Source organism: Myripristis murdjan, chromosome 1 (assembly GCF_902150065.1).
Source record: "Myripristis murdjan chromosome 1, fMyrMur1.1, whole genome shotgun sequence".
NCBI lineage: Eukaryota > Metazoa > Chordata > Actinopteri > Holocentriformes > Holocentridae > Myripristis > Myripristis murdjan.
Genome location: NC_043980.1, coordinates 30238191 through 30257330, shown reverse-complemented (window position 1 = coordinate 30257330; position 19140 = coordinate 30238191). Strand labels below are relative to the sequence as shown.

Genomic DNA, 19140 nt, shown 5'->3' with positions numbered 1-19140 from the left:
TACTGAATTAGTGGACTTATTTTTGTCCCGATGGAGATCACATTTTCACACCCAACCATTATTCCAACCTCATGTAACATACATGATCAGCTTATTCACAGTGTTAGTTTTCCATTAAAGGTACAAAAGGTAAAAAAGGTAAAAAAAAAAAAAAAAAAAAAAGCCCTGTTTTTTTAAACAATTGTATAACACTTGAATTACAAAAAACAGGATGAGCAAAGTAAGGAGAGAGGCACTTCTCGCCTCCAGATATGAGAGGCTTCATGTCTTTGCACACGTCAAACATTTACCTGCAGGAATCTCATTCCAATCCATTCACTTTAAAACACGCACGCCTGACAGCACCAGCAGAACCAACTGTCTGCACTCATGTATGGTATGTGCATGATAGAGCATGCAACAAATGTTATTATTTTTGCAATGAGAGTGACAATAAAAATATCTGTGTGATAGAATAATGAAAGGGTGTGGATCCCGGTGTGCAGGTTTTGGTAGAATGGCCCTATATAACTCTGGTTGAGTTAGTTTATGCAAATGTTAGTTTATGTTTAATTTAAGAATTCAAAAAGTTCAGTTGGTGATTACATGAATATGTGGAAGATTTCAGACACCTATGTGAGAACTGAGAAAAAGGTTTTACTTCCTAAGTGTGGTAAAGAGTTGCATAAGTCTCAGGGGGAATTCATCTGTTTTCAATAGACTGACAAAGGTTTGAAACACTTTCACTGCAGCTGGAAAGCTGAACATGCCACACCCATATAGCTGAGCTTACACAAAGTGAAAAAATAAAAGCTCACATTTTGTGTCCTGCAGATTACACCAAACATACAGCTGGGACCATTTGGATCTAAGTGTACCTGTATTATATATACATGTAAGCTGATTTTGAAATTCTTCTATTTGATATAGGTAAAACTCCTATATGAAGAGGAATTATAATTGGAATAATGAGGATTTTTTGAGATTTTTATGAGATTTTTTGTAGACTTGCTGCAGACCTCACAAAAAGCTTAGAAAAAAACAACAAACCAAGACATAAAACAAATGGATATCATTTCAATAAATTAGAACATACTGCATGCTCAAACACTGCATGACAGAGCAGCCAGAGGGGCGGAGGAGATTTCACACTACAGGGAGGTTCAAAACTGTGGAATCTAACCTAGTCAAAATCTAACTTGTCAAAACAACTACTGTAGGTATTAATTACTGGCCATAAAACAAGAAATAATCCCAGTTTCTTTGGCATTGAATTCCTGCAGCAGTAATGCCAAATAAAAATTGGATTTCAATGAGTAAAATAAAAAAAAAGAAAAGAAAATAACTCCAACACTTCATATCTATGACCTTTGTTCATATCTATGGATGAAGTTAGGATAGGATGAACTTTAATGATCCCCACAAGGGAAACCTGTTTGCCACTATAAACAAAAAACAAAAGACATGCATAACAAAGACATAGACACAGATGCACTATATGTCATCCACACAGAAGATAGCACCAGGCACAATCACTGAAGGAAAGCACATTATTCCACTGAACACTAATACAAGAGACATTAAAAAAAGCTCTGCCATCAATAAGTTAAGCAATAACAACAGCATACATAATTGCCAAATACAATGAATTACTTTTTGGAGGAAACACTGGATCAGCATTGTTCATTAGCCAGCCTAATCGCTGTATAAAGCACAAATGCCTAAAAAATAATCTTAGAAAAAAAAAAAAAAAAAAAAAACTTCCCGACACACAGGCTTTTCTGAATAGAGCACAAAATGTGATCTAATGACCTAACAACGAATCACCAAAAAAAAAGTGCTGTTTTGCACAGCATATTTTACTCTCTGCAAGATTTTTTTTTTAAAAAATCTTGCAGAAAAACATTCAAGTGTCTACCCCATCCAAAATACCATGTACAAATGCACCAAAATGCTAAAGGGTGCTTCTTTGAGAAGACATGGCAACCATGTGAGACTCACTGTGAAAGCACAGAAATATTTTTAATACCTTTCACTATAGCATGGAGAAATTGATCAAGTTTTGCGTGTGAACGTTTGACAACTTTAAAATGGGGAGAGTGCAAAGCCTTTGACACTGAAACTGGATTTATGGAATTCTGAAAAAAAAAGATGTCACAGAAAAATGTTGGTCCTTTCATTCGTAACAGCTTCCTCATACTTCAGCGTTCAGTCTTACATAAACTGATTTAATTTACTGGCTCTCCGTTTACATTCAGCATTTTGTGCTGACAGGCTAAACCAGAGACAACATAATAATAATTAAAAAAAAAAAAAAAAAAAAAAAAAAAAACAGAGATAGTAATTACTGCATTAGCTGTTCTGTGTCTATATTTCCTTGTGATTTCAGTTCATACCTTTACAATCATTTTTTTCTCAATGACATCAAAACCGTGGATAGATGGCAGGTGGTTTTTGTACGAGTCAGCCTCGTGAACAGTGTCTCACAGTCAGTGTGCTGATTCTTATGTAGTTAGTGTACATTTCATAAGTAGTTTTTTTATCAGGTGATAAACTAATTTTTTCATTGTTAGGTAAAAACTTGACTAGGAAGGCTCATGCACACCTTCAGCTTCTTGTAGTTTCAGTCCTTAGACCTTCATCACCTGATGACCTTCATTTATTTGGGCATGAAGTTTATTGCAAGTGGTAAGACAATATGAGGGAATCTTTTTTTTTCTCTTTAAGTAAAAAGATAAAGAGAGATCCAATGCACGCTCCTTATGCAGACTCTTCTACTGTGACAATAAAAGAAAACCAGTTTTGCAAAACCAAGAGAGCCCAGGTTTCGACTGAGATGATTGATTGACACGGGTGGAATGGGTTTTGTCCTCTAAGACAACAACACACTGTCTTGTTGGATAAGGTTCAACTCTTGTTCCCATGTGCAAAGAAGAGTATTAATATTTACATACCTTTAGCTTAGTATTGCTGAGCAAATTCATTACATTCAAGCCCCAGGTGAGCTCTGCACTTTACTGTCAAGACTCTTATTTATGTGCAGGATATAGTGCATCATATGTTAAGCACAGTGGGAGTTGCACAGTATGTACATGCAGTGCAAGATGATCATCTTTGTCCAAATTATCTTTTATGACACTTAAGCTGTCTCACATACCACATCCAGCTCTCATTTGAGTGAGAGATGGCTCCTGCCAAAATGAGGCACATTCCAGTCAAAGTTTGATGAGCCTTGCAGACATAAATAATGGCAGATTGCAGAGAAAACAAGTTTAAGAACACACTATGGTAGAAATGTGGTTACTGCTGTGACAGGAAAAATAGCCTGTGGTTTTACCTGGGTTAAACTGGGTGTGGATCCGCTCATTTAGGAGAGTAAGGCAACATGAAACAGTGGCCCTCTCTCTCTCCCTCTCACTCGCACCCAGGATATTACACACCAAGCAGAAGGACTGTGAGCTACAGTGAGTCACTACCAGCATCAGGTTTTCAAACATCACTCTGCCTTCATGTTTTTTTCTATCCCATGTCCAGACTAGTTTCTGCTGCATCTGCTCATACCCTGCAGCTAGTGGCCACACCCTTGCTACTGTAGTCACAAGTAATTCCTGACTTTCTCTCATCTTCGGCTGCATGGAGAGGTCTGGAAATTTCCATGGGAGAATCCTGGATTCAGAGCTGTGTGATCCCATGTTGGATTTTCTTTTTAATTTGTAAAACTCAAATGGATGCACTGTCTCCTCATTGCACTTGAGAGCCATTACAATGGCCAGTATGAGTCACACTAAATTTAATAGCATTTGATAACACAACAGAGGAGTAAAGTCGCACACTCTTGATGAATGGCACTTTGTGTCTTCATGCAATGTCGATAATAGTGATTATTGTTGTTAGTTGAATTATTTTTAAGTGTAAGATTAAATTTCCTCAGTTGGTACATGAACGCATAATGTAATGTGGTCTAACACACCTCTGTTCTGTCTTTAGTTAGTGTAGCAGATATGCATGGGTCAAAGTGCACACTGTCCCAGGAGTTTGCTTACCCCTCAAAACTGTGAATTTTGACACTAAGAGGGGGAATATGATGTGAGTTCAGTTTCAAATGGCATTTTAACGGCACAAGTGATCAAGTGAGAAATTAGGTATTGGAGAAATTAATATGTAAGGTCAAATACAAAGGCATACTGTATTTCAGTTCTGTCTAGAGTGCCCAACTCATTGGACATGTGTAGTGCTCGAGCCACACCCATGCATGAGTGTTGCTCAAACTGAGCAGTAAAATGTTCTAAGAGGGACGCTGGCAGGGGACGCTGATGAATGACTAAACCTGATATTGCTGAGGTTTGCAGGCATGACCAACTTGCTCACACAGGCTGAACCATAATTCAGTGTAAATAATTACATAAAATGCAATATTGACAAGTACTGTTCGCAGCAATAATTAATTTGGTAAAGTATAAATAAAATGGGGTGGAAACCTGTCTGCTTTTTTTCTGCTGACTCACTGTATCTGTTTTGCCCAAGGGAAGACATTTGACAGGTCTTTCGGATATGAATTCCAGAGGCATGTTTCACTCAGATTTCAAGCCTCCACTTGATTTGGCTTCACCCAAGTGAAGAGGCCGTTTGTGAACTCCAGACTTGACAAAAGCAAATCTGCACATTATAAACATTCAACGCTTCAGTGAGCACAGGAAACTTATTCAGTCCAATCCATACAATGGATCTGTTGTGTAATGTTTAGGGCACAGCAATACAAGTATAATCAGGATCACACGTTACAGTGACTTTTAATGGGATCTTTTTCTTTTTTTTTTAGCAACGCCAAAAATCTGTGTGAAAGTCTGTTTGGATTTCATGGGGTTTGCAAGGCATTGCTTGTGGTCCTGTGAGTGCACAATCAAGTCAGAATAGCCAAGTTTCTTAATGCCACTTATGCAACAACAGTCTGTTTCCACTTAGGTAAAATGAGGTCATACTATCCCACAAAGATGGAGCAGGGCAATACTTTTGGAGGCTGATGAAAGGAGATTAGTGACACCTAGTGGTTTTGATTGGTAATACATATGAAAGAACACAGGGCTCTCAGAGTCAGTGTTTTGCTTATCGTAGTTAATTATCTCTTAACTTTTTTTGCCAGAATGTCCATTTTGGTTGGAAAAATATAGTAAACACCAGCCTAATTTAGGCCCAAGAAACAAAAAAGGGGGCAGAGATAAAGGTATGAATTAGAATTTTTGTCCACAGGACACATGCCAAATTATGGGGGAAAAAAAGTCTCAGCATTTTTCTTTCAGTATTCCTGAAACTGGTGCCGAGCCACCATCTAAAAATCTCTATCTAAAAAATGGAGATGCTGAATACTTTTGAATTTGCAACTTACAGGTTTTATAAATACTATAAACATGTGCAACTTCTTCGCTCTGCTGTTTCTGATTAGATTTTTGTGTCATACTTTCCAAAGCAACTATATTGATTAATAATGGATTACCATGCAAGGTAGATAACTGAAACAAAAAAAAGCCAAGTTATACCTTTGATAAAATATTTTTATTTTTTTGAACACTGACATGTGCCTTGTATACTGCCAAGTTAAATTGAGAAGTCAGTAGCTGTAGATAACAGTTGACCGTGGTCAATTACAAAGTTATTTCAAAGTAAAGTCAATTATGAACTACTCAGTTGCCAAATCACATTAAAAGCTAAGTTGAATTGCAGCACAAGTCACAGGTTAACTTGAGTGTTACTGGATGTCCTGCACCTGGGTATCAACACTCGTGGCCACCACCTTTCCATCGACAATCTCCTCCACGATGGTCTTCACCCGTCTCTCGATGTGGGGCTTAACCTCTGTGGAGGTGCACACATCATGGGTGAATCATTATGTGAATATCAAGACTTTATAAGTAAGAAGTTGTTGTTATTAACATTAGAAGCTATGTTTTGTTTTTGATGGATGGATGGAGATTAGTTGTAGTAAATATCAAGATCAATAAAGTAAATATCAATATCTTCATCAAACAATATTTGGGAGTTACAAGATATTGCTCTATTTTCTCACCTTCCACCTTCACCTCAGTGACGATCACAGGCCTTTGGAAAGAGCAAAGAAAATATTAGTAGTAGTAGTAGCAGTAGAAGTAATGTGTAACACAGATCTTCTGTCACAGCTTCCCATCTTCTCTCTCCCTCCCCTCTTCATTTCCCAGCTTTTCCCAGTTTCGCTCTCACCTCATCCGTCCCTCTCCATCCAGCAGTCTTCTGTACTCAGCGATTTCCAGCTCCAGCCTCATCTTGATGTCCAGGAGTGCCTTATACTCTATGACCTGCTGCTGGATGCTCGCTGTTAGCTGCTGCAGCTCTGTCTCCAACGAATTGATTTGCACCTGCAGCTGGCTGAGCTGGCCGCTGTATCGCACCCCGATCTCTGCCAAATTCTGCTCCAAGCATTGTTTCTGCAGGCAAAGTCCAATGAATGTAAACATACAGTGCGCTGTATTTGATGAGGGAAATTAAATGTGTTTTTTTTTGTTTTTTTGTTTTTTGGGTTTTTTTTTTTGTTTTTGTTTTGCACAATGGGAAATATTGAGAATGAGTGAAATTCTGTACTCCCACAATAATAGTTAATTCTAAGCATGAAGAGCATCTACACCTCACAAACTGTCCTAAAGACTCTACAGAAGCATCACTGCAGCCGCTGTATCCTTTTGACTAAGCTTTTACACACTATACTTGGTTCTTGGTCAATGTTAAAGAGTGACTTAACTCCAGCATTACATTTCTGCTGCACTGCCCTCTAGGGGTTGAAACTTTCAGGGATGATGAAGGTACTTTGCCACTGACAACTTCAAAAAGTCCCTGCTGCCACATCACTGATTGGGTGTGTCAAGAAGCACAAGGTGTCATAAAGTGTCAGCCCCTAGAGGGCAGTGCAGGAAACCTTTTTTGCTTTGTGTGGTTTAGTGTTGAGTTAACCTTTAAATACTAACTAAACCCCAAACAGAAATCCTTTTGAAGCCTGACCTCTCATGGCAAAGTTGGGTCATGGGTGTCATCACCCATAGAATACAGCAGGTGGCGACTTTATCTGCTACCATAGACCACCCAACTTCTCACCATTAGACATCAGGCTCATTGGTGTTTAGTTACTTTTTAATTGATAATAAAGCCAGCATTGGACCCTGATATACAGAAAATATTTATGTCATAGTTCATTCATTTGAAACTGGTTTATAGGACAGAATATGGCCTACCTGGGACAATATGGCTTGGAGATTTATCTCCGTACTCTGGTAGGTCTTCTTAAGCTCAGAAAGCTCTGACTGGAAAGTCTTCACCTCTACAGTGCAGGAGGACATCTCGGTCTGAAAATGCTGCACCTTTAATACACATACAAACACATTCAGTACAAATATAAATCCACAAATCACCTGTGAATTGTATTTATATATTTATTGACTTTGGGGGTGGGGGATGGGGGGCCCTACCATCTCACCTTACTCTGGAACCATTTCTCAACCTCTTTCTGGTTCTTCAGCATCAACGCCTCATACTGCTCCCTGACCTCGGTCAGTACCTTTGTCAGGTCAGAGGACTCGGTGCAGTCTACCTCCACGTTCACAGAGCCAGACTGCTGGACCCTCAAGTGCTGCATGTCCTGCCGCAGGGAAAAGGGATGCCAAAAGATCACACCATTGCACTGGTCAAGTAAAAAGTCACCATTACGTTCTTGCTCCTCTTTCAACCCCTATTATAACAATTCTTTTCAAATATGCCACCAGAGAAATTTCTCTAGAATTAAACACGGTTATCACCTCCTCATGGGTCCTCCTGATGTACACCAGCTCCTCCTTCAGACCCTCTATTTGGGATTCCAGGTCACTGCGAGCAAGAGTCAGGCTGTCCAGGACCCCTCGGAGACGAGCCATGTCGGCCTCCACCATCAAACGGATGTTCAGTTCTGCCTCATATCTAAAGTAGGCGGCCAGGTGGAGTTATACAGCCTGCTCTTGAAGCGTGACTAAACCCCAAACCCAAATATCTGCGAAGCTTGACCTCTGACGGTGATTCATGGGGTGCCTGGTCTTTGGTGGCAGATGATGTCACCACCTGTTGTCCTATAGGCGAAACCAAAGACCAGGCACCCAACGTTTCACCATGTAAGATCACACTGCACAGAGATTTGGGTTTGTGGTCTAGTTACTCTATAAAGAGTGACTCAACACCAGCAGACAACCTCTGCTACACTGACATCTTGGGGTGGAAACTTCAAGCATGTTGCACTTCTGGCCACACCCAGTCAGTAATGTGGCAGCAGGTATTTTGCTGTTGACAGGTGATTAAAAAAAAAAAAAATACCTGCTGCCACATCACTGACTGGGTGTGTCCAGAAGTGCAAGTGCAAGAATTGTTTCAAGCTCTAGATGGCAGTGCAACACATGTTTTCAGGAATTTGTGATTTACTGTTGAGTTAACCTTTAAGTATTCCTGACTTTGTTTCATTTGTATTGTTTGGAATGAAAAGTGATTCATATATAGGCCTACTGTTAGTCTAATTTTCAAAGTAAGTCCAAATTACAAATTTTGGCAAGATTTATAATGACATGATGAGGGCTGTCGCAAGCGTACAGTAAATTATGGCGTTTTGGTATCAATATGGAATTAAATGCATGAAACAACAAAAGTTTGCAAGCCTACTTCATCTTGAAGTCATCAGCGGCCAGTCTGGCGTTGTCCACCTGCAGGGTCAGCTGCTGATGCTCTGAGAATCTCCTCAGGATCTAAAAGAGGGACAAAATGAAAAATCATCACCAGGTGCTCGTTCAGTTGAAAAGATCCTCTTGAGTTTGATTAAGTAATCTCATTAAAGTAATGTAAAGTTTTATTTGAAATCTGAAACCACAGTCTCTACAATATAATCCACAGTAAATATCTACATGATTGCTGCCTAAGCGTGCAACCAATTCCGGGTGGGCCGGTCTGATGTTTGGGCTGCGAGGGCCTGTGTTCACTTTTTTTTATTTTTTATTTTTTTGGGGGTGTTCAGTCATGGCAGTGGGCTGATCATGTATGCTGCTTACCGCTGTCCCTGGGCCGCCTCCGCCTCCACTGGAAGCTCTATTTTTTTTTTTTTTTTTTTTTTTTTGCAGACGCACCCTGACGTAACACGTCCTTGCACTCGGTCAGTGGTCTTTGAAAGATGGAAAATAGAAAGAGCAAGGGTGGCGCGGAGAAGGCAAGAATTCAAAAGAGGAAAGCTCTGGAAACAGACGCAGCCAAATGTGCTAAAACTGGCAACTTTTTCACTAAAACGAGCTCGCCGTTTGAAACGACAAATGAGGACGATGAAACGGGTATGGCAAGATGCTGAACTTTTCCTGCAAACCACAGTTCAAGTTAATTAATTATCAAGTCAATAAACTGTGTGGCGTTGTGGCATATAACATAACGTTATATAATTTAAATAATAGTATGATGCGACGCCACGTAACTGGGAAACTTTGTCCTGTAGCCCCTCAAAGTCAGAAGCAAGATCCAGCACCAAGCACCAGCCATGAGCCCACAAGTCCAGAGTGGGCAGGTAGGGTTGCTCATTGAGTGAATAGGCTATTATGAGAATTAATATAATGAAGAGTATGGTGTAGACCTGCTCTATATGAAAAGTGTCCTGAGATGCTAGATGATTCAGCACTACATTAATGAAACTGACCTGAATTGATCAGAAGGCTTTGTAAAAAGGGGAGATTTGTGCTGAGAATTATTACAATTTTTAAAATGTGATTTGGTGTCAGAAGCAGAGCCAGGAGGCAGGAGTGATGGTGGGAACAGCACACTGTTCCCACCCTCTGGAAGAAATCAGTTATAACACCTATACCAAAAAAGCCCTGTCCAAAGGAAAATAATGATTTTCGTCCTGTTGCACTAACATCAAATGTATTTAAATGCTTTGAGAGAATCATGGTGTCATCACTCAAGAAGGAGGTTAATTCACTGCTTGATCCTTTTCAGTTTGCATATAAGCAGGGGCGTGGCACAGATGACGCAATTAACAGCATTACTCATCTGGTCACTAAACATCTGGAAGACCCCAAAGCTTATGTTCGGTTGTTGTTTGTCGATTTTAGTTCAGCGTTTAACACGCTGCAGCCACATCTACTGATTGAGAAACTGAAGAACATGAATGTTAATCCCTTCATACTGAAATGGTATATGTCTTTCCTAACTAAACGTATACAGCATGTCAGAGTCAACAATGCCCTTTCTGAGCCCAGACTCTCCAGCACCGGTGCCCCTCAGGGATGCGTGAGCTCCCCTGTGCTCTTTACATTGTATACAAATGATTGCACAAAAGTCCATCCTGATAATTACATCATCAAATTCTCAGATGATACTGCGATCTTGGGTTTACTGCATAAAGATGGCAGTCCAGCAGCTTACCATTCTGAGATCTGTAAGTTTGTTCAGTGGTGTGACTCTAACTATCTGTTGCTTAATGTAAAGAAAACTGAAGAGATGGTGTTCAACCTTAAAGCTGTGGATGATCTGAGGCCGGTGGTCATCCACAATGAACCCATCACTCAGGTCTCTTCTTATAAGTATTTGGGAGTTTATATCGATGACACACTCAGCTGGAGGGCCCATGTGGAGAGTCTCTGCTCCAGACTGCAACAGAGATTGTACTTTCTGCGCAGACTGAGAGTTTTTGGTGTTGAGCAGAAATTCATGTTGTTGTTTTATCATGCCGTACTGGAGAGTACTATAAGGTACGGAATTACGGCCTGGTACGGGAACTTGTCTGTACAGCTGAAGACACAGATTAACCGTCTGGTACAACATGCCATGAAAACTATGAATGTTAAACATCATGTTTCTCTTCAATCCATTTATGAGCAATCCATTATGAGACACGCACAGAAAATTCTGTCTGATCAATCTCATATTCTCCATGCAGAGTACCAGCTGCTTCCCTCTGGGAGGAGATTTAGAGTCCCTAGGAGCAGGCTGAACCGCTATAAGCATTCTTTTATCCCAACATCGATTAGGATCCTTAACACTCATATGTAGTTTAGTGTGTATTGTCAGATACACTGTGTATTGTAATGGCTCGGGTAATTGACATTACTGTTGCTGTGTGCCGGGGGGGTGTGGGAGATTGATTGTTATCTGTCCTACTGACCACTGTGTGCTGTAATGGTGCGGGTATCTGATTTTTTTTTTTTTTTTTATTGCTGCTGTGTGCTGTAACGGTGCGGGTATCTGATTTATTTATATATTGCTGCTGTGTGCTGTAACGGTGCGGGTATCTGATTTATTTATATATTGCTGCTGTGTGCTGTAACGGTGCGGGTATTTGATTTATTTATATATTGCTGCTGTGTGCAGGTTGATTTATTATATATTGCTGCTGTGTGCTGTAACAGTACGGGTAATTGATTGATTAACACTCATTGCCGCCGTGTGCTGTAATGGCACGGGTAACTGATGGATGGACAATTATCGTTGCTGCTGGTGCGAATGATTGCTATTTATTGTTGCTGCGCACTGTATTGATATGGACTGATGTTGTCTGCATTGCACGGCATTGCAGTGACTATTACGTTGTTTTTGTTTTGTTTACTGATTTTTTATGTGTGTTGTGTGTTGCCTGGTGCGACCACACAAGGCTGCTGTCCTTTGTACTGTTAACTGCAGGAACATCAGAGAGTCCACGACAAATTTCCCTGCGGGGACAATAAAGTATATGAAATGAAATGAAATGAAATGAAAGATTGCTCCTGTCAGTATGGAAGGAGCAGGTGAGCTGTTGTAACAGAGGGTGTGAACAAGCAAGCATTAGTTCCAATACAACCACTTTCTGTGCTCAAACGATAGCAGTGACTCGTTATATTTTTTGATTTTAATAATAATAGGTCGTGATCTAAAGTGGGCCGGTCTGAGGCATGAAACTCCAGGGTTGAAAATGAACCCCACTCCGGCCCTGGGTGCAACACATCACCAAAATTAGTTTGAGTTATTGTTTGTTCATTTTTTGTGCTGGGGCATGGTTTTGCTATGATTCTACCCATAATTTACTGTTTTTTTGTTTGTTTTTGTTTGTTTGTTTTTTGTTTTTTCAATATTTGCATAATAACATTGTGCACACTTACAGCCTAAATAAAGGATCTGCACTTCTGGTTATGTGCTAATTGCATTTCATTGGCTTTGTACTCTACACAATAACAATTAAGTTGAATCTAATTTAATCTAATCTAACAACATTTAGTTTTTATTCTTCATTACTACGTAATCGTCTTTTTCCTTCGTTGTGTTATTTTGCAATTACTGTGACAGTTAACACCGTTTGGCTTATATTAGCCTACAAAAGACACATTTTTCTTGGAGCATCATAAAACCAAATTAATCAGTCTGGGCACAAAAAAAAAAAAAAAAACGTGCTGTTTGGCTCAGAATTCTACACTCGACTATGAACCTTACGAGAGCAGTACCTGAGCTCGGAGGTCAGTGATGGTGGCGAAGTAGCCAGTGAAGTCCCTGGTGTGAATGAGACCTTTCTTGTCCAAGTACTCTTTGATCTGCAGCTCCAGCTTCCTGTTAGCTGTCTCCAGGGAGCGCACCTACACACACAAGCACAGTAAATTCCAGCCATCCACAACTGAGAATGACATCAGACCAGAAAGATGCTAAGACTGTCACTAACACATTAAACTGTCATTTACCTGTCATTCATATTTTCTAGCTTTGTCCCAGTGACTTGAAATGTAGATTATAATGTCTGAAGAAAAATAAGTGGTGTAGTAAGAACGACCAGTTTCATATGCCACTGCAGAGGAAACTGCTTTACTGTACACAGTTGAATCAACAGGCTGTTTAAGGTGCAGGAGTCTAAACCACTGATCTATAATCAGAAATGATCAGAGGTGCCAACAACCTGTTATCATCAATATGGAATACAGATGAAAGCTTTGCACCCGTGAGTGTGATGTAGGCAGCATATCCAGAGGTGGAGGTTAGGAGACTCAGAATTACTTTCAACATGATGGATATTTGACACACTTAACAATTACTTTATAAATGTAGCCTAATTTAGTATCCCTGTAAACACTGCATAGCAAAACTCAAAAGCAGGTAGAAGTAGCTATGTGCCCTACTGTTGTATTAACACTTAGACTTACATTAACACTTTTGAGCAGCTGCCACAGAGCCATATCAGCTCACTTGTCAAAATTAAACAGCTAATTCATGTTGAAGTAACACTTTTCACAACTCCCATCACCATCCTCAGCATCACCATCATCACCACCAGCATGTGGGGGGTACCTTGTCCAGGTATGAGGCCAGGCGGTCGTTCAGGTTCTGCATGGTCACTTTCTCGTTGTTGTACAGCACCGTCTCGCCCAAGGAGGACGCGCCTCCGGAGGAGAAGATGGACTGGGACATGCGGGTCCCGAAGCCCTCCGCGCCCCCGTACATACTGAGCGCACGCTGGGAGGAGAAGGCGGAGGACATGCGGGAGCCCAGCTGCATGCCGGAGGACAGGCTCTTGGCGCTGTAGCCGCTGGTGCTGCTGGCGCTGACGCTGCGCCGGCTTCGAGCCACTACGACAGACATGGTGGAGAGATGAGAGGAGGACTGGTGGGTCTCAGAGACTGACTGGTAGAGCGGTTGCCTGGAGGATGCAGGAGTCGCTGTGTAGACCTGATGCCTCAGTGTGGCAATTTATAGGAGTTGGAGGGTGAAAGACACTGGTCACGTCAGCGCTGATAATGTTTGGTATGGAGATAATCGGTTTTCCCTCATGGGTGTGTCCACTAATAGATGTTCTGAAGATCATCATCATTTTTTTTCGTTTTGTTTTGTTTTGTTTTGTTTTGACAAGTTGATTGACTAGTTAGACAAGCATCAAACCAGATAACCAGACGGATAATGTGCCAGAGGTATGAGCGTAATTGTTTTCTTCTTTTACAGTAGAAGAGCGAGGATCTTGTGGTTCTTAGGAATTAGAGCCTGCTTGGTCATGACCTTAATGCTGAAGTCAAGTTGAGAAACAAGCACAGCTTCAATTCACTTTCCATACTGTCAGAAGAATTCAGTTACATGTATTTATCAGAGCTCACTAAATTGACCTGAATTGATTCTTTCTTTGTCAGTGAGATTACCTGGTAGTGGCCTGTTTTTAGTACAGGAGAGGACAGACTGTGCAGTTTCAAAGTAGAAGGTAGCTGGTTCTATCCCCAGTTCCTCCAGAGTGTGTCTAAGTGTCCTTGAGCAAAATACTGAACCCCTCACCACTCCTGATGGACAGCTAGGCACCTTGCATGGCAGCCTCGGCCATCTGTGTTTGTAAATTTGTGAATTTGAGGCAAACGTTGTAGGCCTAAAGCGCTTTGAGTGGTCAGTAGACTAGAAAAGCACAATAAAAATGCAGTCCATTTACATTTTGATCAGCTAAAATGTACATGTAGATTGCTATCAGGTGATGGTCGAATCCATATTGATTGAGTAACATTGTTTCAATGTATTATCAACTAAAATTTTAATGTAGATTCCCATTTAGGTGATGGTTGAAGCAACACTGATTCAGTGTCAGCTGTGGTTGAAAATCCAACATTGATTCATTGTAAAACTGAGAGGACACTTTCAGTATAATTTCAGTGTCTTGCTTCAACATGGATTCAATATTTCTGCCTGTCCACATTTCAACATTGTTTCAATCACATTTTGCTATCTGGGAAAGAATGATGATCAATCAGTCAAATGAATATAACTCCAGGAGTTCAACTCTTTGTCAAAACTTTAGATTCAAGGCATTTAGAAGTGTTTCCTTAACTGTATGGGTTATTTGTCCTTGCATGAACCTGAAGGGGTCTTATCCCTCCTTAGCCTCATCCTTGACATCAGCAAAGTGGTGTCATCTCCCATTTGAAACTACATAGTCTGCCTTCAAGATTATTCTGACAAATTAAAATAAGTGTCATTTCTGATCTTTCTGTAATTTTCAAATGTAGGTCAGAAGCTACACTGCAGGGCAAGGCAGGCCTTTTAACTTGCTTTGACACTGAGGACAGCCTTAAAGGAGCTGAGTCCCTGCCCATAATTCACTTTTTCATTTCTGTCTTGCTAATTTTAAAGAGTAAGGCAAAAGATTTTATGGTTGTGTTTGTACATAATCATTAGTAAGGTATTAGTCTCTCCGACTGTGAGTGTGTGTGCGTGTGAGTTTGAATGTGTGTTAATCTTTTACTTTGTCCCACACACCCACTTCTGAAGAACGCTGTCACACTCCATTTCATAATCTTATGCCAGACCACAAACACCAAATTCCTAATGACACCCCTCCCATACACACATATCTCACAGGGGACTCATCTAACATGATATTAGAATCAAACTTCCTGAAGTGATCGACACTAAATGTCAACTAAATGCTATCTCAAACTGCCAGCAAACACACCCATCAGTGACAAGTGACACCTTGTGTGCCATACTCAGTCATCTCCAACGTTGAGAACTTCACTTTCAAAATGTAATCGGTTACAGATTTACTGGCATTTGCTAAACAAACCAAACTCATTAACATGATGCAGGATTAGTCATAAACCGAGTAATGTAATTGTTTGTTTGTTTGTTGTGTCAGTGTTGTATTACTTTGCCACCAGTAATGTGAGAAGGTGACATTGTTCCATTTTCCAGACTGCTGTTTAATGGTTATTGCTGTCCTTTCCAAAGATTATTATTAATGTTTTGTTGTGTGAAATAATGTTTACAACATAATCTCCAGATAATGGCTTTTAGTTGTCAACAATGCTCTAGCAGGGGTCATTTGCAGAGGTAATGTGAGAGCTTGAGTGGTTTTAGTGCCCGTTTAATCCCCCACATAATCAGCACTAAAAGATTCAGATGATTGTATGTTCACATCTTTGCAGTATTAGTGTTATAAAGTATTATAAAGAGTCATGTCAGGCTGCCTGTGATGTCTCACTCTGTCGCTGCTCACCCCAGGGCAGCACCTGTTTCTCTGCCTGTCATGTAATTAGGTTTGTACTCAGCTCATGTGCCAGAGGATACATTTAGTTCTGTGTTTTAAACCTTGTATATGTTTGTTATGAAACATAAATGCTTGTGCCGTTTCCCCAGTGGGCATTAACCCTTTGAAACCCAGGAGCCCATAGGTAGACTTTTATGAAGAGTTAATAAAGTGGGTTAATAAAGTATCAGTCAGTAAAACCATGCATCAGTCTATTGTCTTCTATTAAAAAGTGTCAGTATTTTGTTGTAGCCATGCATTTCTAATAGTAGTGGGGATTGATTCATTTAAGTTTCATGTGTTTTTTTATGATTTTTTAATTGTTTTTTAAAAAATTCCTGAATCAATATAATTCAAAAAACAAAAATTGCGGTAAATCATAATATTAAATCATAACACTTGTGGAATCACAATACTTAAGTGCTTAAATACTTATATACTTGATGTGCATTGTTTTTGGAAATATGACTCATGATATTCAGTCTCTCGAAGTGAATGCTTCAGCTTTTTTAATCGTCTTGTGGTAAAAAAAAAAAAAAAAAAAAAGCACATAAAAATTGTTATATCTAATCATAATACTTGAGAATCGCAGTACACAGAGAATGCACCCAAGTATCATGAGTAGTACTGAACCAGATAAGTATGTCAACGCAGTGCCAATGTCTAGTAACACAACATCACATTACATAACGAATGAAAGGGGAGGCTGAGAGATAGGCATCTTGATTGGCAGCGCTGACTGATGGGTAAGGGCATGTCGGAGCTGCTAAGATCACAAGCAAACAGTTCCAGTTAAACTGTGGTTTTCACAGATGAAAAACAAATCAACACAGTTTAGTAGTTCAACACTGACTGATTACCAGCTTTTACCTCTACTGGAGGGCCAGAGTTTGGTGAGGAAGGGAGGTTCATAAGAGATCAGAGGAGTATGTTTTCCCAGGCAGCGCTGCTCGATAAAGTGTCTGTGTGTTTGTCTCGTGTGTGTGTGTGTGTGTGTGTGTGTGTGTGTGAGAGAGAGAGAGATTGGCCCATTTGCCAGTCTAACAAGCGGATTAATGATGTTGTTGGCTAGACTTTTGACTTTCCGTCTACCAGGAATGAAGTCAAACAAATTTCCAAAGCAACATTCCACCGGCCAGAGAAATCAGATGGATACACAGTTCAGTTTATCGCATCCATCATCTCGATCATTAAGTAGAGCAGCCAGAGGTGCACGGTATGTCTATGCATGCGCTGTACATACTCAGATGCTCACACGTCCTCCTATTTCTCCTTTGTGTTATTCTGTTTCCATCACTCATCATTTAATCTGCATACATGTAAGTCCTCGCTGATCACTACACAGGAGGCGACAGTTCACAGAGCATGCTTCCTTTACCCTGAGGAGAACCGGTAAAGACTGCCTTCATATCCTCTCTGTGCTGTACACAGAGCACACTGACACAAAACACTGTGGAGAGGGGATTCCACAGTAACCTTAATCTCTCACACACAGCAGTTGCACCCCAGCCAGCTCAGCCACATTTTGGGGGCAAGCCCTTAGATACCTGAGGAAGGGCCTCCACCTGAAACGTCACAAATGGTGGTAACAGTAAAAGCTCCAGCGTGTAGATATTTTTTTCACGTTTCGCTTGGTGTTGCAGAAAATCTATATGTAAACAATCCTACTACCAGGTGAGTTCATTCTAATGCTCACTAAGAGGCTGTATTTACGTCATGTGGAAAGTCCGGTCAATCCAGAGCATGATATGGTAAGAGCAATCATCATCTTCACCCACTGACCAAACTGCATGTGTGTGTATTATCTATCCAGCATGACATTTGAAAATGGTCAAATTAGAAACTGTCCTCCAGAGCCCATGCAGTATTTGATTGTGGGCTCACTGTTATCAAAGTAAACTAATAGAGGTGGATCATTTGTCCATGCCCTGCCCCACAAATAAGAAATTTTTGGTAACAGTGAGTGTTACAAGTAATCAGATTGGAAAAAAAGCCTACTGACAGTTTGATGATACACTTGCTTGCTACATTGGAACCCTGGTTACATCAAGTTTTGCGTATTGTAAAAAAAAAAAAAAAAAACGAACAGTAAAACAGTATTGAATTTCTTGAGTAAATAAATTGACTCATTTTATTGTTGCACAAAAAGGCCTTTCTAGGTGAGTGAAAAGCACTATGATGGATCCACGAAAGCAGAGCGGCCCATCGTTTCCTTTTACGCACATCCGTCCATCCGCTCGTCTCCCAATCAATTTCAAGTTCTTTAGTGTTATCAGCCTTTGATTTTTGCCCATTTTGCTTGCACCACTGTTGGTGTATAAAAGAGAGACTAACCTTAACCTGTGTCACACTTCTCTTGGAGTTCTTCATTGGGAACACACACGATCCTCATCCTCACAGTCACAGTAACTTCACAGGTGAGTGGAAAAGAATTTGGACAGGAACTTTGGTTTGGTAATCATGTGAATTTAAATGTGCTTTTTAACTAAAGCCATTTGATTTATCTTCTGTACGCAGGCCATGGCTGGGCACAGAATTATGGTGTGTGCGTTTGTGGCTGCACTCCTAGTATGTGGTATGGCTTCCCCCCGCAAATCTCCCTCAGCCAGAGACGCTAAAGAGAGTGGGACACTGCAGCAGCTCCTGGAGAGGAGCACCAAGGACTCAGCTGGCCAACAGGAGCAGGCCGCTCAGACACACGCAGCCCGGACGGAGAGACTGACACAACTGTCGGAGGATGAACGCGAACTTATGACCAAACAAATTATGCAAGCCATTTCAGGTATGCAGTGTAGGTGTAAAAGGTGTTTTATTATTGCTGGGAGTTGTGACAGGGTGTGATTGAGCGTGGCAGAGATCAAAGAGGTACCCAAACTGCCTTCTCTATTAAGTCTTGCATGCAAATAAGCTTGTGTGGTTAACGAAGGAATTTTTGTTTTGTTTTGCAGAGATAATGAACTCTGAGTGCATGTCAGACCGGGACTACAAGGGCTGGGTGGATTTTGGACGGCGGAGCACAGAGTAGACACAATGCCAACAACTGTGACACAGATAACATTTTAGAGCTTCAGAGCATGCTGTATGTTGAGTAGATTTTTTACAGTCCCCCAATCGATGTTCTTGCACTTTCCCTTGTA

At 40.6% G+C, this 19140-nt stretch overlaps 2 protein-coding genes across 2 annotated transcripts; one reads left to right on the top strand and one right to left on the bottom strand.

The window, feature by feature from the left end:
* Positions 1-5510: 5510 nt before the first annotated feature.
* krt99 (keratin 99) lies at positions 5511-13696 on the bottom strand. The gene is made up of 9 exons (XM_030052127.1): positions 13297-13696; positions 12465-12593; positions 8677-8759; positions 7794-7950; positions 7475-7636; positions 7233-7358; positions 6211-6434; positions 6041-6072; positions 5511-5829 (listed from the first exon to the last, which is right to left on the bottom strand). The coding sequence occupies exons 1-9, from the start codon at positions 13585-13587 to the stop codon at positions 5723-5725; spliced, it is 1311 nt and encodes a 436-aa protein (XP_029907987.1). The 5' UTR covers positions 13588-13696; the 3' UTR covers positions 5511-5722.
* A 4827-nt stretch (positions 13697-18523) lies between these two features.
* Positions 18524-19028, top strand: LOC115359603 (gastrin/cholecystokinin-like peptide). The gene is made up of 2 exons (XM_030052161.1): positions 18524-18785; positions 18952-19028. Exons 1-2 carry the CDS (start codon positions 18524-18526, stop codon positions 19026-19028), a joined length of 339 nt encoding a protein of 112 aa, XP_029908021.1.
* Positions 19029-19140: the final 112 nt, after the last annotated feature.